The following is a 20,517-nucleotide window of genomic DNA, read 5'->3' as shown; positions in this document are numbered from 1 at the left end:
ATGCTGCAGCCCCTCCTTAGCAACAGCGTGGGGTTGCTAAGCGGAAGTGCCTTTAAAGATACCCACCCCCCATTTCTTCTGGGACTGTTGGGAGGTGGGTTGGGAGCTTCGTGTTCTCCTTTGGAAATATCCTTACACCTTTCGTTTAGTGTTAAGCCAGGTAAACGGTTCGCTGCTGCAGGTAGTAGGCCCGTGGTTCCCTCGGCTATCCTCCAACGTCAGCGCCAAACTACACACACCTCCTCATCCCTTCTCGAACCCTAGGGCAAACCCGGCGCCTGGCGGCTCCTCCCAAAGCTCCAGTCTCCGGTCTCTTGCGGGAGTTTCTTTCTCGTTGTCTAGCAAGCATCTCCCTCTGGTGGATTCCCTGACGTTTCAACTAGGCTTTTGCATGCTTTTCGTTCTGAAACGGCCCCAGAAGTCGAATAGAGGGTAAGAAAAGTTTTGTCTTAGCTTGTCTTCTTCTTTTTTTTTTTTTTAAATAAAGGATTTAGGGTATTTATATGTAACCTGGAAATAACCTAGCAGGGTGGGGAGGGGAGGGGGGGGGAGGGATGTAAATTGACCAGAGAAACGAAAGACCAAAGAACGCTGGTAATCAAGCTTGAGTAGGAAGACAACTAATCCTTCCTTCAGAATAAACCATTATACTATACTGTGAACAAGAAAGTTCATTAAAAAAAAAAAAACTTCATTTAGGCTGCTGCGGACGGAGATATGTGGTACAGAACTTGCCTGGCACTCACAAGGTCCTTAGTTCTATTCCCAGGCAATGACGAAGGGGGGCGGGGCGCAAAAACCTCACTTAAACTGGACATAGTAAGCAGGACTACAATGCTTAGACTCCAGAGGGAATAGAAGTCCTAGGCTACATGGTGAGTTTCACTTCTAAACCATTTCACCTAGTGTGCCTCAGACACTATGTTCAATCTTACATTTGAAAAAAAAATGGTAAATAATAGGCAAAGGTCAACAAAATAATCCTGTCTTTATAAAATTACCCATATAATTAGTCATTACATATTAAGGGAAACCTGGGGAGGGAATCATCATACGATTTTTTTTTCCCTTTTCTTTTTTTTTAGACAGGATTTCTCTGTGTAGCTTTGTAGAACAGGCTGGCCTCCAACTCATAGAAATCCTCCTGCCTCTGCCTCCCAAATGCTGGGACTAAAGGTGTGTGCCACCACTGCCCAGTGAAACTTTATTTTTTGAGTCAGACCCTCACTATGAAGACCTGGCTGACCTGAACTATCAGGCTAGCCGTGAACTGGAGATCCACTTGCCTCTGCCTCCTGAGTGGTGGGATTTAAAGCATGCACCACCATTATGGACTGGCTTTCCTATCTTGACTTTAGCTTCTGAATTTTTCTCCTCTGTGCCAGTGAAAACATTTGCAGCTGCAGGCCCCAATTTTATTGATCACAAAATTATTGGTAGACTATTGTTCATCTCAGATAAGACAAAAAACTAGTTTTGATAACTTAAAAAGATACATCAGTTCTATTAATTTCCTGGATTTATGGAATGGCATTAAATTGATTCATCCTGGGTAGTCAGTTCAGCAAAGCTTTCACAAAACCAATGTACCAGTAGTAGAATGTTTAATAAGTCTAAAATATTTCTACCTCTGCCATCATGTGTTCATATGGAAACACACACACCTGGCTCAAAGTGATAAGTGATAAATACGTTACCACAGTTTAATATTTCAACTGCCAACAGGTCTAAATACAAACCTATAAATTCTAAAATAAATACAATGAGCAATAGCTTATGATTTATTTAAAGACCTATAACATGGCTGTGGTTTAAAACAAAAAGATGTGGCCTATAGAAATTAATTCTTCATTAAATAGAATTAAGTTATAATCAACCATGAGCTTAAGCTAATATGGAAAAGCACATACTGCCTGGAGAGGTTTATAAGCAGCATTTAACTCCTTTCTTAGAGCTTTGGGTTTTTTTTTTCTTTTTAATTCACTTTTCTATTGTATGAAAAACTGGATTGAGTCCTAAATAATCACATGAGCTTGTAATTCTTTCATTTTTGACATACTCATTGCTTGGAGACTTTGAAAGATGAGTAGCAAAGTCCTAACCTACATGTGTGAGTTTAACTATGCTTTTATAATTTTGTAAGAATTCACATTCTTTGATTATATTTATTTGTGTGTAGGTATGTTGATGCCAGCATACCACTGTGAATGTGTAAATCAGAGAATATACCAAAGGAGCCCTTCTCTTCTTCAACCACATTCATCCCAGAGATTGAGCTCAAGTTGCCAGGCTTGGCATTAGCAGCAACTGCCCTTCCCTTCGCCTTATGTAGCTGGCCCAAGATATACTCTTTTGGTTTTGTTTTGTTTTTTTGTTTTTTCAAGATGGGTTTCTCTGTATAGCTTTGGAGCCTGTCCTGGAACTAGCTCTTATAGACCAGGCTGGTCTCGAACTCCCCAATACTGTGATCAAAGGTGTGCCACCACCACCACCCAACCCAAGATATATTCTTAATATGAACTGTAAAACAGTACTATGTATGTATGCTAGATCTCAATTGTCTTCATAAACCAGGATAGTACCTTCATCGTATATGATTACTATGGAACTTCCAGCCTCCTAATAGTGTCTTTTAAATTCACCTTTTAATTTTATTTTCTTTATAATGGTGCCTGTAATTCTAGCACTTCAGAATTCAGTCAAAAGGATTGACATGAATTGTAACCCAGCCTGGACTAAACAATAAAAAGAGCAAATTTGGGGAGTGGAGAAATGGCTCAGCAGTTAGGAGCACATGATTCTCCTCTAGAGGACCTGGGTTCAATTCCCAGCAATTCCCATGGCAACTCACAACTGTTTCTAACTCCAGTTCTAGGGGATCCATGGCATGCAAAATACTCCTACACATAAAATAAAATAAGTAAATCTTTAAAAAAATAAAAATAAAAAAATTAAAAAAGCAAATTTGATGCTTTTTTGGGAAACTCAGTACTCTAGTTATTAGTTAACCAGAGTGCTAGTGTTAGAGTGCTAGATATGGCAGCAAACACCTGTCTCAGAAAGACAGATCAGGGAATCAAGTTCAAGACCAATCTGAGTTACAACAGTAAAACTGCTAGAGTTCATATGGTTTCTCTAAATGTAAAAAATTACTAAACTCAGGGCTAGAGAGATGGTTTGGTAGTTAAGAGCACTGGGTGCTCTTCCAGAAGACCCGGCTTCTATTCCCAGCATCCACGAGGCAGCTCACAACTGTCTGTATTTCCAGTTCCAGAAGGTCTGACAGCCTTACAGGCAGATATGCAGGCAAAACACCAATGTACATAAAATAAAAATAACCCACTAAAAATAATACCAAGCTAGAAATGAATAGCTTATGATGAATATACAGAGCCTATAAGATGAAATTTAGCCAAATTAACCATTTTTGTGTCTAAGCAATAAACAATTTAAAAGATACACAAGTGAATCAGAGAAACTCAGGATATGTGACAAACAATAAAATCTAAACCTGAGGAAGAGAAGACTAAAGATATAACAATTATTTTTAAATAACTGAAGGTTGACATGTGGAATAGCATGTTCTTTCAAGAATGGACCAAAAAAAATATATGAGAGTTAAAACAACTCAAACTCAACAGTTTTTTACAATTATAGTTGTTGAATAATCACAAAGATGGCTTGGGTTGAACAAGATGGCTTCTAACAATCTTCCAAATTTGATGACAATCTGTTCCTTTTCTGTATACTATTCTCAAAGATTTAAAAACAAACAAAAGAACCAATTATGACATTGTTGGTTGGACAAGACCCTCCTAAACTTTAAGTTTTTCTAAGAAAGAGTCAATCTGGAAGAGTCTTAAGTATAGGAGAATTTATAAGCTGCTTATAGGGAGACCTATCTCAAAAAGGGGTGGCAGGGAAGAGGCAGAAAGGGGCTGGAAAGATGGCTCAATAAGTAAAGATGCTTCCTGCCTAGCCTGAGGATCTGAACTTTTGATCCTGGTGGAAAGCACTGACAATCACAAGTTGTCCTCTGAGACACACACACACACACACACACACACACACACACACACACACACACACTGGAAGTAAATAAATCAATACATTTTACATTTTGGTAATTATATACATCAAAATTGGAACTTATTAGGCTCACCAACATAAAGTAGCTCTACTAGTGAAAAAAGAGCAAATCAGATGTCAGAGCCACTAAAACCTGACTTTAAAAGACTTGGTTTAGGGGCTGAAGAGAGAGCTCAGCAGTTAATAGCACTGGCTACTCTTCCAGAGGTCCTGAGTTCAATTCCCAGCAACCACATGGTGGCTCACAGCCATCTATAATAGGATCTGATACCCTCTTCTGGCATGCAGGTATATATGCAGGGCACTCTTACATAAAATATAAACAGGTAAATTTAAAAGAAAAAAAAAAAAAAGGACTTCGTTTAATGTAGTTAAAAACAAACCTAAATCAGCCATTGTGGTGCACACCTTTAATGCCAGCCCTCAGGAGGCTGAGGTGGGTGAATCTTTGGAATTTGAGGCTAGCCTAATCTACAAAATGAGTTCCAGGACAGCCAGGGTTGCACAGAGAAACCCTGTGTCAAAAAATAAAAATAAAACAAACAAATAACAACAACAAAAAACAAACTTACCCCTTGAGTCAGCAAATACCTGTAATCCCAGCACTTGTAAAACTGAGGATGACTGCCTCAAGCTCAAGACCAGCCTGTGCTACAGAGAATTTCAGTTCAACCTGAGCTCTGGTGAGACCCTCTAAAGAAAGTAAAACACGGGATAGGGATTCAGTGGTTAAGAGTACTTGCTGCTCTTGCAGAGGACCCAGGTTCAGTTCCCAGCCCCCATTCAACAACTTAACAACTGTCTCTAAACTCCAGGTCTAGGAGAACTGAGGCTCTCTTCTGGCTCCAGACACATGCATGGTCCGTATACACACATGCAGGCAAAACACTCATACACACAAAATAAAAATCAATCTTTATTTAAAAAGCCAAAACCACAAACAGAGGAAGAAACAAGAAACATTATATTCAAAGTTACTTGGGATTAAAAGAGGTTCTGCTTAATGTCTAAAGTAAAAGAAAAATTTTTAATCAGCTGGCCTCAAACAATATGTAAATATATTTTTAAAAAAATGAAACCAGTACATTTGTATTTGGAGATAAAATAGTATACATGGTAGGAAACACAAATGGATATGGTATTGTAAAACTGAATATTTTAAACATGGTTAATTTTGAAAATTGATAGTGGTCAGTAAACAAAACACAATGAGCAAGTCAAGTATATCAGTTAACATAGTGGCACAGACCTTTATTCCCAGCAGTTGGAATATAGAGACAGACAGATCTCTGTGAGTTCAAGTCTAGCTTGCTCTACAAATTGAGTTCAGGCTACTTAGAGGCTAGATAATGAGATCCTGCCTCAAAACAATTATTCCTATATCTATCTCATCAATGTTCTCAAACCATCTTGAGAAATGAAGGGAAAATTCTAAGGACTTGAAACATAAAACTTGATTTATAGCATGATTTTTCAAATCTTTTCCAACTTTAAAAATATAGACAAAAACTGGGCATGGTGGCACAAGCCTTTAATCAAAGTACTCAGGAGGCAGAGACAAGTAGATCTCTAAGTTTGAGGCCAGCCTGGTCTACAAAGCGAGTTCCAGGAAAGCCAGAACTACACAGAGAGACTCTGTGTTAGGGGAGGAGAGAAAAACGTATGGATCTTGAACTAAATGTATAACCAAGGAAAATTCTTTCAATATATCTATGGAATCTCTATTCCTGATTCTATTTGTAGTTTCTTTTCTTTCTTTTCTTTTTTTTTTTTTTTTTGTTTTTTGTTTTTGTTTTTTTGAGACAGAGTTTCTCTGTACAACTGCTCTGGCTGTCCTGGAACTCCATCTGTAGACCAGGGTAGCCTCCAACACAAAGAGATGGCCTACCTCTGACTCCCAAATACTGGGATTGAAGGTATGTACCACCATACCCACCTAACTTTTCTTAAAAAAATATACAACTAACTTTTTCAACATTTTTTCTTTGTTCTCCCCCAATCTGGAAAAATGACAAGAGAGTAAATTTAATTATTACAGATTTTTTAATGTGAAAAAGACTAAGTGGACTTTTAAAAGCAAACAGACCATAACAATAATACTATTTCAATAATCAAGTTCCCATAAAATGATATTAAAACAAAGATCTAGGCAAATCTCAAAGACAGTAGATTGGTAATTCAAACATCATGCAATGTTGATTTTAGCAAGAAGCTTAACAGGTAAAAGAAGCTGTAACATATCATGACATTATAAATTCAAGTATGCAATTATAATTTACAAATTATAAAACTTCTCCCTTTTATAACCAGTTGCTTTTGAATGGCTAAATTTTAGTGCCTTCCATTAACTAAATGCCTATTCAACAAGTCAATTGAACAAACACATCTACCCAAATTTACATCCCAGAATACCTAAGTAAACTGAAGACATTATTCAGATGAGTAAGTTCTATGCATTTTCTTCATCTGTGTGATCAGGTTGCAAAGGACATGCTCTGTAAAGAAGAGAACTTAAATCACTCAAGTATCAACTGTTTATAAAATCAGAACATTAGTAATAAAGTAGGTCTGCTCAAGTAATTGGAAATGAAAGAACATTAAACTCCAATAATTATTAAGTATAAACAAATTCCAAGAACTAGTGCGACAATTTTTTTTAACACTATTCTCTGTTGTTCATTAAATCTGCATTTTTCATTTAGGACATGTGCGTTTTATTTAAAAGGAGCATCTCAGCCAGGTAGGTAGTATATGCCAATAACTCCCAGCACCTAGAGAATCTGAGGCAGAAGAATTACACCTGGGGCTACTCTGGTCTGCATACCAAATAGCAGATCAGCCACTATGTGGAAAGACAGTGTCTCAACAAAACAAGAAACAAAATGGAGAGATGACTCATCCATTCTTGAAGAGAACAACAGTTTAGTTCATAGGACATACATCAGATAGCTTACACCTTCCTGGAACTCCCAGCTTCAGGGGATTCAGTACCTTCTTTGGGCCTTACAGGTAACCCTGCACACAACTGCATAAACCCACACACATGAAAATGAAATAAATATTACAAAGCAATAAAAAAATAATAAAAGTGCAAATCTCAGTGTATAACTCCCATACTGGGAGGCTGAGTCACAAAGATTCCTGCAAATTCCAAGTTCTGCTTGCATTGCATAGTGAGTTCTGGGACAGCTTGTGGTACATAGAAATATCCTAGCCAGGCGGTGGTGCACATGATTTTAATCCCAGCACTTGGGAGGCAGAGGCAGGTGGATCTCTGTGAGTTTGAAGCCAGCCTAGTCTACAGAGTAAGTTCCAGGACAGGCTCCAAAGTTACACAGAGAAACCTTGTCTCAAAAAAGGAGAAAAAAAAAAAGAAAAGAAAAGAAAAGAAAAGAAAAAAGAAAAAAGAAAAAGTAGGAAAAGAAAAATAAGGCACAGAGTGATTTTAAAAAGATATTTGAAGCCAGGCTTGATGCACATGGTGGTGCACATGCCTTTTATCCCAGTACCTGGGAGACAGAGGCAGGCAGATCTCTGAGTTCAAGGCTAGGCTAGTCTACAGAGTGAGTTGTGAGTTCCAGTACAGCCAGGACTACCTAGAAACCCTGTCCTAGAAAAAAAAAAAAAAAAAAAAGAAGACACTCAGTGTGAACCTATGCCTCCACATGTACAAATGTATATTCACATCTGTACTTGTGCACACACAGACACACACACACACACAATTTAAGCAGATGCTTGCTGTACTGATCACAACAGCAAAAATATGAACTAGCATACATATCAACAGATGAATACATAAAGAAAATTTGATGCATATACACAATGGAATTTTATTTAGCTATAAAAAAATGAAATGACATTTATAGGCCAGAGAGATGGCTCTGGTGTTAGGAGTGCTTAATGCTCTTGCAGAAGACAATTCATATCCAGCACCAAGAAGAACAGTTTAACAACCTGTAACTACAGCTCCAAAGTATCCAAAGCCCTATTCCAGTCTCTGTGGGCACACCCACACATGTACATTTTTTTAAATTTTTTAATATTTAAATTTTATTTTAAATAAAATCTCTTTTAAAAAATTAACATTTCCAAGAAAATGGATTAAACTAAAGATCATGTTACATTCAATAACCAAGACTTTGACAGACATATATTGAATGTTTTCTTTCATATGCAGAATTTAGATTAAATTTATATATACTTGCATTTACAAAACAGATATATGTGATGAAATTCAGAAGCAAGGAAGAGGAAAGGGATGTGCAAGAAGGGCAAGTCAGTACAGGGAGACAAATAAGACTGAAGTATAATAGTGTGAAGATGAAAATGGGGCCATTGGGATGTCTCAGTGGGTAAAGGCACTTGCCACAACCCAAATTTGATCTCTGGATACAATAGTAGAAGAACCAACTGCTAGAAATTGTTCTCTGACCTCCATAGATGCACTGTGGCAGAAGCGTGCACGCACACGCTCGCACGTGTGCACACACACACACACACACACACACACACACTAAAGTTTTTTGAGTGGGGAGGGTGGTTTTTTTGAGACAGAGTTTCACTGTGTTGTATAGCACTGGATGTCTTGGATCCTCAAACTCACAGAAATCTGCCTGTTTCTGCCTCCTTAGTGCTGGAATTAAAGATGTGTACCACCACCACCTGGCTTAGTAAGTTTTAAAATATAAATAAAACCCACTGCCTGTATAACTAAAAAAATATATATATTTTAGAGAAATGAAAGAAAATACAAAGCCACTGTGACTAATTTGAAGTCAAAGACTAGAAGAGAAGGCCAAGAAGATGGCTCAGCAGGTAAAGGTGCTTGCCACCAAGCCTGATTGCCTGAGTTCAATGGTAGAAGGAAATCAACTCCTGCAGAATGTCCACTGGCTGCCATACATGTGCTACTGCACATGCTCGCATAAACATGCATGGTGCATGCACACACACGTATATATAGATACTTTCACACTAAACATAACTTTTAGAAAATGACTAAGAAGGGAAAAACATTTATGCAAATAGTTCTACATGCAATAGGAGCTTTCCCAGCTTTGGGGCAAAAATGACTGAATTCAGAAGTTCTTATTCCTTCTGATATATTCATTTACTATTTTAATAAAGGAATAATCACAATTTTCCTAAACAATGGCAGATCTACAAAAGTGGCCTAAAAATAGTGTCAACCTCTAGAATCTAGTTTTTGTTGTTTTGAGTTTTCTTGTTTGGTTGTTCTGAACTGAACCAGGACATATGCTAGACAAGTACTTTACAATGGAGCTATATTCCCATTCCTGGTTTTGTATTTTTTAGAATATCTCATTATATATTCTAGGATGGCTTTGAACTCATGATCTGTCTCAACCTCTGTAATTAAGGCATGTGTCACCATGTCTGCCTATTACTAATTTACTACAGATTAAATTAACTTATGATACTAAATATATAATTTGTCTCCATGTAATGGAAAGTCATTTTTTTTTGTCTTGTTTTCATTTATTTAGAAACAGGGTCTCAGGTAACCCAAACTGACCTCTGTACCTTTTAAGTATATATATGTAAGAATGAGTTGTGGGCTAGAGATGGTTCAGTAGCCAAGAGCACTTACTGTCCTTACAGAGGACACAGTTCAGTTCTCAGCACCTACATCAGGTGGCTCACAACCACCTTTAGCTCCAGTTTCAGGGGATCCATGCCCTCTGACCTTTATAAGTACCTGCACTTTTGAGGTATACATATACTCATACAGACACATACATATATGCATAAATAAAAATAAATCTTCTAAAAAGTTACTAGTTGAGCATGGTGTAAAATGCCTATCAAATGCATTATCTTTTTGCAGTGTTAAGTGCTTGAACTCAGGGCCTTGTACTGATAAGCCTTCTGTCACTGACGTATATCTCCAGGCCTAGTGCATAGCATAGTTATAGCCTCATCATTATGGAGGCCAAAACAGGAGGACAGAGAACAAAAAGTAAGTCTGGGTTGCCAGGTAGAGAGGGATGACTTAGGAAATAGATTCAAACCCATCATTGCCCCAGTGTTACTATACAAAAAGCTAAAAAGCTAAATGCAGCCAAGTATGTTGGCTCACACTTCCAATCCCCAAATCAGAGAGGCAACGAGGTGAAGGTACGAGGGTTGATATTTGTTCAAGGCTAGTCTGAGCTGGGCAGTTGTGGCACAGGCCTTTAATCCCAGCACTCAGGAGGCAAACACAAAAGGATCTCTAAGTTACGGGACAGCCTGGTCTACAGAGCAAGTTGCAGGTCAGGAAGAGCTACAGAAAGAAACCTCGTCTTAAAAAAAAACAAGAGAGAGAAAGAGAGAAAGGAAGGCACAGACAGTTAAATGACTATAGCACAGTGATAGAGTTTGCCTAATACTTATAAATCCCAGGGTTCAACTTTCTAACACAGAATAGCAAAGAAAAGAATTTACAGTAATACCTTGTACTTCCTTCCAAAGTAAAATCTGAGATCTTTTCATATTTCCTAATTACTTTATAGGCCTTTACATTTAGTGAACCATAAAGAACACTGAATCTCCATTCCACACTGCACACTTTCTATTAAAGTGAAATTATTTTCATAAACTTTTTTTTTTTTTGGAAGCAGAGTTTCTCTGTAGTTTTGGGGCTTGTTCTAGAACTCACTTTTAGGTCAGGCTGGCCTCAAACTCACAGAGATCCTCCTGCCTCCTGAGTGCTGGAACTAAAGGCGTATGGCACCACCACCCAGCCATAAACCACATTTAATGAAACCATTAATCCATGTTCAGCATTGTCTTTCTCTTTATTGTCATATGTGGAGTATTCACCATCTAATTAACCCTTGAGATGATCTTCAAGGCAGTCCAGTTTGAGCCTCTCAAGATTTTCTGTTACTAAAACCAGTGAGATGAGTAGATGTGAAGACTTGTTTTCCTTGCAACACTGGATTTGCAGGTGCCACTTGGTCCAATTTTAGAATGTGATCTGGTCTGAGGCTCTTAACGGATAAGACACAGAAAGGCAAGCAAGACCCCTAGGAGATTGGTTATAGCTTTTAAGGAGCTACTGGAGGATGCTGTGGTTTCATCAGGTTCGTCAGTTCCATAGTAGGTAGGGCCCATTGTGCTGGTTAAAGGAACAAATGACTCAACCTGCATGGGGAGGACCACAAGGAGCAACAGCCCCAAACAGAGTCTGATCAACATCCTCTCACTCCCAAGCATCAGGGTACTGAGTGTCCGGCTTGCTGCTTGTTGAGCTGGAAGTTCTCTAGGCTTTTGGCTGGTGTGGGGATTATAAACCAGGTCATGAAGACATCACAATGACAGTGTCATGGTGCCACACCCTCTCTACATGCAAGTCCTTTCTTTGTTTTTCTTTTGGTTGTGAGCCTAGCCTTTAATGGCTGAGCCATCTTTCCAGCTGGTTTTTTTTTTTTTTTTTTTTTTTGGGGTTTTTTTGTTTGTTTGTTTAACCACAGGATATTAGGTGGTTCAGACTGGCCTCAATCTTGCAAATAATATCTTTTAGAATTAAAACATTTAAAAGAGGAATAGTGGACAAGAAGTGGTTGTATGCAACTTTAATCCCAGCACTCAGGAGACAGAGGCAATTGGATCTCTGTGAGTTCCACTCCCAGCCTGGTCTACAGAGTGAGACCCTTTCTCAAAAAATCAGGGGGCAGTGAAATGGCTCAGCTGGTAAAAGTGCTTGCATGTCATTTGAATCTGGACACCTGAGTTCGATCCCTGAAACCCATGTAGAGGTAGAAACAGAACTGACTTCTGAAAGTTGTCCTCTGACTTCCACATACCCTCCATGGTGTGTGCCTTGGTTTCAATACTTATAAACCTATAAGAATTCAAATACTTTTTCTTCTTTTTTTTTTTTCTTAATTTATTTACTACGTATACAGTGTTCTGTCTGCATGCATGCTTGCAGGCTGGAAGAGGACACCAGATCTCCTTATAGATGGCTGTGAGCCATGTGGGTGTGGGGAATTGAACTCAGGACTTCTGGAAGAGCAGTCAGTTCTCTTAACCTCTGAGCCATCTCTCCAGCCCTCAAATACTTTTTTTCTAAATTCCTTTGTTCCTTTTCCTTTTTTCCCCCTTAGGTTCAGAGTAATGAAGCTAATGCCTCAAACATGCTAAGTTTTTTCCACCAAGTTCTGTCTCAGCCCTTTTCTTTTTTGTTTTTTTTTTTCCCCCCAAGACAAGGAGGATTTCTTTGTGTAGTCCTGGAACTCACTGTGTAGACTAGGCTGCCTTGGAACTCACAAAGATCCACCTGCCTTGGCCTCTTGAGTACTGAGATTCAAAGCATGGGCCATCATGCCTGGATTTTTTGTGATTCTTACTAAGTGATAGATGTTGATTATTAGAAGTTGATAGTATATAATATAAGACAAGTTTTTACCCAGATAAATAATTGCTGGACTTGTTATAGTGTGTGTATGTTTTACAAAGCAGATTGCACTTTTTTAAAAAAAATTATCTTTAGATACATTTATTTTATGGGTACATGTGTGTTTGTGCCCAGCTGTATGTATGTACATCACATGCTGCAGGGACCTAAGTAGGTCAGAAGAGGCATCAGAATCCATGGAACTGGGGTTACATACAGTTGTGAGCTGCCATGTACGTACTGGGAACCAAACCTGAATCCTTTGCAGGAGCAGTACATGCTTTAGCTCAACATTCATCATTAGCATTCATATTTCATTAATCTTAAAAACAAGCTGGCATGGTGGTGCCTTTAATTCCAGCATTCAGAAGGCAGATGGCTCTCTATTGAGTTCAAGGCCAGCCTAGTCTACATAGTGAATTCTAAGACAGCCAGAGCCTCATAATTGAGACCCTATCTCAAACAAACAAATAATAAAATATGGCATTATTATTGATTGTTTCTATAGACTGATTTCTGTTTACTTTCTCTCTGTTAATTATATATTTCTTATGAAAGTTCAAGACACAGTGTTATTACTTGTTTTGGAACTGGAGACTAAACCTAGCACTGCATGCCCACTGAGTATGAGACTTACTCTGAGCCATACCCTCAGTTCTTAACTAGTAATCTGGTGGGGCATAAGGTGATCGATCAATGGAATTCAAACTAGATGAACTGACATAGCAATTTGTTTTTGGAAAAAAATTGAACAAAAGGAGGGAAGAGAGGGAAAGAGGAAAGGAGGCAGACTATATAGTGTGGTAGCTCATGCCTCTCATCCCAGCCCTTAGTGCAAGTATCCTGAGCTGCATACAGAGACTGTCTCAAAAAACAAAACAAGCTGGGTGATGGTGGTCCACACTTTTAGTCCCAGCCCTTGGAAGTATAGACAAGTGGATCTCTGTGAATTCAAGGCCAGCCTGGAATGAGTTCCAGGACAGCCAGGGCTATTAAACAGAGAAACCATGCCTCAAACAACAACAACAACAACAACAAAAAACAAACAAAAAGAAAAAACAAAAACAAAACTGTAAAAATCAGAGAAATAATAAATGAATAGGAATCAAGTCTCTTTAGAGTAATTAAAAATTAATTTTTGAAAGATTTGAAATTTAAGCCAGGCAGTGGTGGCTCACGACTTTAATCCCAGCACTCAGGAGGCAGTGGCAAGCAGATCTCTGTGAGTTCGAGACCAGCCTGGTCTACAAAAGTTAGTTCTAGGGCAGCCTCTAAAACCACAGAGAAACCCTGTCTCAAAAAAACAGAAACAAAAACAAAAACAAAAAAAAAAAAAAAAAAAAAAAAAGAAAAAGAAAAAAAAAAAGAGAGAGAAAGATTTGAAATTTTAGAGTGATAAGAAATTATTAGAAGTTAAAGCATAGTTTTCAGACTGGAGAGATGGCTTAGTGGCTAAGAGCACTGGCTGCTCTTCCAAAGGTTCCGAGTTCAATTTCCAGCAGCCACATGGTGGCTCAGAACCATCTGTAATGAGATCTGGTGCCCTCTTTGGCCTGCAGGTATAACATGCAGGCAGAACACTGTACACATAATAAATAATAAATACTGTTTTAAAAAGTATAGTTTCATTTTCTTAGCTTGAAGAGAAACATTAAAATTACTCCCTATCCCATTTGTCTTTTATTCTGGGGGATATTTTCTCCCAGACATAGACACTTACTTTCTCTTTGCTGTTCCTAAGCCACTGCATCCCGCTTCTTCAGGAACATGGTTCTCTTTTTCAGAGTCTTTAGGGGACAGCCTGAAGAATTCTCCAATGCCTTTTTGCCACTTTGGAGTTGGGCGCACACAGACTGGATTCCCTCCTGCATACTTATTTTCAGCTATAAAATAGAAACAGAACTAAATAAAAACAAATATAATTGCCTTTCTTTAATATCAGACTTTCAGAGAACTGATTTCCACAAATTGTCCTGAGTTCCATGTGTGTAATAGTGTGCAAATCCATGCATATAGGAGCACACACACACACACAAATACACAAACACAGACAATAAGTATATGTATAAAAATATTTTAGAATGAAAATACTACAAATCTATGACCATTTTTATTTTATTGGCAGAGAGGGGTGGGTGAGTCAGTATTTTATATAACCCAGCTGACTTCACATTCACACTTTAGCTGATGCTGGCCTTGAATTTCTGATCCTCTGCCTCTACTTCTCAAATGCCAAGGCTACAAGCATGTGCCACTTCTTGTTTTGTTGATTATTCTTGTGAAACGGCATATTGCTAGGACTCCCGGCACACCTGGTACTCACCTGATAGCCCAGGCTGGCTTTGAATATACAATAGTCCTGCCTCAGGCTCCAGAGCACTTAGACATGCACTTCTTTTCCAGGCTGTTAAACACATATTAAAGGCCTATTCAATTAGCTCTAGTGATTCAGCAGTAGGCTGGCCTTGATAGAATTTACTCTAGTTGTACAAAATATAAGACATTCTGAATACGTTTATCTACTCTCAAAAAAATTGTTTATTACTGTATTATCTGAAAAAGTGGAAATAGTAACTATTTTCTAATGAACTTTTTAGATTCTGTAAAATTGAGGTCTGAGTATGGTGTAAGTACATGCCTGTAATCTTAGCATTACAGAGACTGAGGCAGAAGAGAATCAAAGCAATCTGGCCAAATGCACTGTCTCAAATAAACAATGATATGGGTTGGGGGTGTTGGCACAAAAACTATGAATTATCAGGTATGGTGGCTAACTCCTGTGCTGTGATCCTACCTACTCAGAAGGCTAAATGCAGGAGGGCTTTAATGGCTGCCTGGGCAATATACTGTGGATCCCATCTAAAAACAAAAACAAAAACAAAAAAAAGAAAAAAGAAAAAAACAAAGCAAGGTGTGGTAGTATACACTTGGACTCCTAGCAATCGGGAGGGAGAGAGAGTGAAGAAGGAGAGCAGGTTGTGAATGTGGCTCCATTAGTAGAGTTGTTTAGCATGCACAAAGCCCTGACTTAGATCCCCAGCACAAAATAAACCAGGCATCCATGGCACATACATGTATACCAGCACTGCGGAGGTAGAGGCAGAAGGATCAGAAAGAGGGCTGAAGGACCTGGAGTTCAAAGTTATTCTCTGTATATAGAAACTTTGAGGACAGCCTGGGCTACACGAGACTTTGGGAGGAGGAAGAGGGAGGGAAGAAGGGAGGGAGAGAAGAAAGGTAGGAAGGGCAGGAAGGAAAGGGGGAGCAGAGGGGGAGGGAGAGAGAAACACAATCAAAGGCAGAAAGGTAGTTGTACTGGGACAGTGTCCTGAAGATGTAGTTCAGTGGCAAGGCCCAGAGATTTCAAATGCAGTGGATAGGCAGACAGACACACACCCCACACTTACATACACCTACCAAAAATGTGGAAGTGTCAACCACCATTCTAAATCTAATGAGGAGGCGCTTAAGTAGCCTCCAAGAAAATAGTAACTTAATATTAAGAAAAAAATTTAAAACCCCATTCAACAAAGAAAAATGGGTTTAAAAATTAACAGAGTTTTCCATGACCCTTGTACACCAAACCAAGCCTGCTGAAAGACCAAGGCATCCTTAGAGGGCAGAGAAGAAGTTTAGGAGTGAGGATGTCAAAAGAAACAAATTCCAGAGGAAGGAAACTAAATGTAAATAAAAATAAACTAAATAAATCCACCGTGGGTCAGGGCCTCACGGTTGAGAACTGCTATGCCAAGCCTGATCTCCTTTCAGGGGTTTTCTTTTACTTCCTAAGCTTCCAGGACCCTTCCTACCTTTTCTCGAGGAACACGATGAAGAATTTGTGACAAAGGTGGAAGAGCCGAGCGTCTTCCTGGGGGCTCGAGAAGCAACCACTGCAAAGAGAGGTAAAGGGGGGCATTCAGAAGAGGTTGGAGAGCTACGACCCCCGAGCCTTGCTCTACCAGTCCCAGACTGGTGTAGAGTAGGGTGATGCACAGCAGCAGAACGACCTTGTCCGGTCTCCTTAGCTTCCTCGACATGAGAGCCTGGAGCCGGCTTCCTAGCTGGGCTCGATGAGGTCAGCCACGGGTAGTCTCCACCCCAGGGACAGGCTGCCTGGGGAGGCCCTGACCCCGCGCTGTATCCCTTCACCTTTTCTGTAGGCTCCCGGGACGTAGTCTGCTTTGGTCCGCACCATGTTCACACAGGAAGAGACAACTCGCACCGACTCCCCAGCTGCAGATGTCTTAACTGGACAAAAACCCGAAAATGACGTTCCCGCCACAGTTTAAATGGGTTTCTTTCCCGCGCGCTCCAAGCTCTTGAGAATCGTGGCTCTTATTGGTTCCGCGCCTTCACCCCGAACCAATTGGCAGCGTCCAGCGGATGACAGCCTTGAGACCAGGCTTTGCTGGCCAGTCCATCAGCACCAGTGGTCGTGATTCGTACCCACTCCTGGTGGGTGGTGCCAGGATGTTCCAGGGGTGTGCCAAGTGTGGGCACTGAGGTAGGCTGTGAACTAGCCAAGTGGTTCGGCTTATAAAAAACCTAGTAAAGATAGAAATTACAATATTTCTTCAAAAGTTACCACATAGTTAAATCCATGGTGATTAAACCCTGAAAGTGAAAATTAAAATTAAATGGACTTTCCCATGCAAATCAGAGCTAAAGTTTAATATCCTAAGAATGAACTCTGTGGTGTTTTATAATAACTTTCTGAGATGGGAGAAAGGAAAATGCAACTTCATTTTTTAAAAAAAAATGTTTCAGATCACGTAAGACTAAAAAAATTGGACAAATTTCCCATACATATATAAAAGTAAGTAAATAAACATGGCCACAGAGCTACACATTTACCAAATGTAAAAAGGCTACATGAGAATAACACTACATTAAAGAGATCATAAATTTTTTTCTGACCCTATGCTTCAAAAATAACAATATTTCTAAGAATTTATGTTTTTCCTGAATGCCACACATGGAACAAAACTATTTTTGCTTGCTGCAGGATGCTTTCCATTAATGCTTGTTTGAAAGTCAAGCTTCAAAGTATAAGTACAGAGCTACTTCTCTTCAGTGAATTAGGCTTGAACAACAACAAAACCTACTCAGGACCTTACCCAAATCAACAATTCATTGTGTTATACAACCTAAAGATTTCAAAGACAGGACCAGTGCACCTTGTAGTCTCAGTCCTAAGGAGGCAGAAACAGGCAGATAGTGAGTTCCTTGTCAGTCTGGGCTAGACCACAAGACAAGAAAAGGAAGGAGAAGGGAAAGGGAAGGGGAGAAGAGTGGAGAGAAGGGGAGAAGGGAGGGGAGAGGAGAAGAGGGAGAGGGAAGGAGGAGGGGAGGAGGAGAGAAGAGAGAAAAAGGAGGGGAGGAGGAGAGGAAAGATGAGGAGGGGAGGGGGAGAAGGAAAGGAGGAGAGGAGAGGGAGGGAGGGGAGAAGAGGAGAGAAAAGGAGAGGAGAGGAAGAACAAAACAAAGAAAGACTCCCCAAAATAGATGAGAGATGGCTCAACAGTTAAGAGCAGTGGTTGCTCTTCCAGAGGCCCCAGGTTCACAGATTCAATTCCCAGCACCCACATGACTGCTCACAACTGTCTGTAACTCCAGTTCTAGGGAATCTGACACCCTCACACAGACATACATGCAGGCAAAATGCTAATGCACATGAAATAAAAATAAATAATTAAAAATGAAAATAATGAAAGGGTTTAGGCAGTCGTTGAATTAACATAATATTAGCAATACTAGTTTATCTTAACTCTGGAGTGTTAGATTACAACCAAATTCCCATCAGAAAAATTAACAAGCCAATCAACAAGCAGTCCTTTATTGTCATTTAGCCTCAATGTGAATTTTCATGAGGCATTGTTTCCTTTTCAGTTAAAGGCCTTCTACTTAGGTCTCCAGAGTCCTGCAGAGAAGGGACCTAGAGAGAGAGAGAGACAGAGAGAGAGAGAGAGAGAGAGAGAGAGAGAGAGAGAGAGGGGAGGGAGGGAGAGAGAGAGGAGAGAGAGAGTTTTCTCTTGCACTTCAAGAAAATAGCAAGAGAAAATGTCAAATATACCCCTTCATTCAAGGACAATCTACATATTATTGTAGTTGTGATTGCTCTGTGTTTGTCTTTTAACACCAATGAGGTTGATGAGGTATGTATGTTAGAGAAAAACACACAAAAAAGGATGATACTTAACCAAATGTTTAATTAAAATGGCTACTTGGGGGCTGGGAATGTGTATAAAAGGGATTTCTGTCTAAATTTATACCTTGCTGTTGGAGATGTGATTCAAGGCCTTGCATATGTTAAGTACCAAGCTACTAAGCTATGGGAATGAATAAATATAGAAAAGCATAGATTATTTGAATACATTAGAATTAATAATGAATGCATCCAATTTTTATGAAAAGATAAAATTTATTCTCATCATTACTGAACACTGTATTTTCCTTTTTGAAAAAAGCTGGTGGGCCAGCAAAATAGTTTAGAAGAAGCCAGACATTGGTGGCACATGCCTTTGATCCCAGCACTCAGAAGACAGAAGCAGGATGATCTCTGTGAGTTGGGGGCCAGTCTGGTCTACAGAGTGGTTCCAGGACAGGTTCCAAAGCAATACTGAAAAACCCTGTCTCAAAAAACAAAAATGAAAACGAAAACAAAAAATGGTTTAGAAGGTAAAGGCTCAGGACCCATTTTGTAGAAGGAAAGAACTCACTTCCACAAGTTGTCCTGACTGTCACATGTGCATTGTGCATTTCCGGTAGCCCACCTACATATGTACACATGGAGAAACACAAAATAAGATAATATAAATTTTGAAGATTGATTTATTTATTTTATGTTTATTGATGTTTTGTTTGCATGTACACCTGCAGACCAGAAGAGAACATTGAATCCCATAGATTCTATGGCATAGAAAGTTGTATGGATTCTGGGAAATAAACTCAGGACCTCTGGAAGAGCAGCCAGTGTTCTTAATCACTGAGCCATCTCTCCAGCCCCAATATTATAACTTTTTAAGACAAGTTCTCATTAGTAATCCTGGGTGGTCTGGAACTTACTACATAGACCAGGCTGGCCTTGAACTCACAAGGGTTCACCTACCTTTGCCTCCTATAATGCTAGGGTTAAAAGCATGTGCCACCATGCCCAGTTAATGTAATTTATCTTTGTGGTTTTTTTCAAAATGTGTATGTGTGTAGCCCGGCATTGGTGGCACACACCTTTGATCCCAGCACTTGGGAGTCAGAGGCAGGCAGATCTCTGTGAGTTCGAGACCAGTTTGGTTTACAGAGAGAGTTCCAGGACAGGTTCCAAAGCAATACAGAGAAACCCTGCCTTGAAGGAAAAAAAAGAAAAGTGTATGTGTGAGTGTGTGAGTGCCTGCAAGTATGTATGTGCACTGCATGCATGCCTGTTGTCTGTGGTGGCCAGAACAGAATGTAGAGGTCACTGGAACTGGATTTGCAGATGGTCGTTAGACTTCCTGTGGTATAGCAATGTGATTCTAGTGTCAATTACAGATGGCACTAAAATTAAGTACGACCATCATCAGAACCAAAACTACTACAGTGCTTACAAATAGCTTGCACGGGCTGGAGTTTTGTTTTGCTTTGTTTGTCTAAGGATTGAACCCTGAGATTTTTACATGCTCAATAGACAGGGTACCACTGAGCTTTATGCCCAGTCTCCCTCCACCCTATCTCCTTTTTATTTTGAGACTGGACGTCGCTAAGTTACAAAAACTGGCTTTGAGTTCACTTCGTACCACAAGTAGGATTTGGGTTTGTTATCCTCCTGAAGAGAGCTGTTTTTAAATGTCCTACCACTGGAACCAAACGAAATTTAAAAGCTGTCCCCTTTCTTTTATTCCTACTACAGCTCTTCTGTAGATGCACATATTGTCTTTGCACAATTGCCAAAGTCCTTTCTGGAGTTCGACCTCTATGTTGAAGATTTACTCAAACACGGAGCCCCCACACACGTGTATATAGACCCGGAAACTGAGTGAAGCCTG

The 20,517-nt window shown here is 39.5% G+C and overlaps 1 protein-coding gene and 1 long non-coding RNA gene across 2 annotated transcripts; one reads left to right on the top strand and one right to left on the bottom strand.

Moving 5' to 3' along the window:
* The first annotated feature begins 153 nt into the window (after positions 1–153).
* LOC127231911 (uncharacterized) lies at positions 154–20,492 on the top strand. The gene is made up of 4 exons (XR_007835314.1): positions 154–432; positions 16,294–16,398; positions 16,657–17,000; positions 20,382–20,492. It is a non-coding gene; the product is annotated as an uncharacterized LOC127231911 (long non-coding RNA).
* Positions 6,110–16,780, bottom strand: Pclaf (PCNA clamp associated factor). The gene is made up of 4 exons (XM_051197796.1): positions 16,646–16,780; positions 16,306–16,386; positions 14,217–14,379; positions 6,110–6,584 (listed from the first exon to the last, which is right to left on the bottom strand). Exons 1-4 carry the CDS (start codon positions 16,689–16,691, stop codon positions 6,539–6,541), a joined length of 336 nt encoding a protein of 111 aa, XP_051053753.1. The 5' UTR covers positions 16,692–16,780; the 3' UTR covers positions 6,110–6,538.
* Positions 20,493–20,517: the final 25 nt, after the last annotated feature.

The sequence above is a fragment of the Phodopus roborovskii genome, unplaced genomic scaffold, assembly GCF_943737965.1.
Source record: "Phodopus roborovskii unplaced genomic scaffold, PHOROB, whole genome shotgun sequence".
NCBI classification, from domain to species: Eukaryota; Metazoa; Chordata; class Mammalia; order Rodentia; family Cricetidae; genus Phodopus; species Phodopus roborovskii.
The sequence above is the reverse complement of the archived record's forward strand: the minus strand, read 5'-3'. Positions and strand labels throughout refer to the sequence as shown.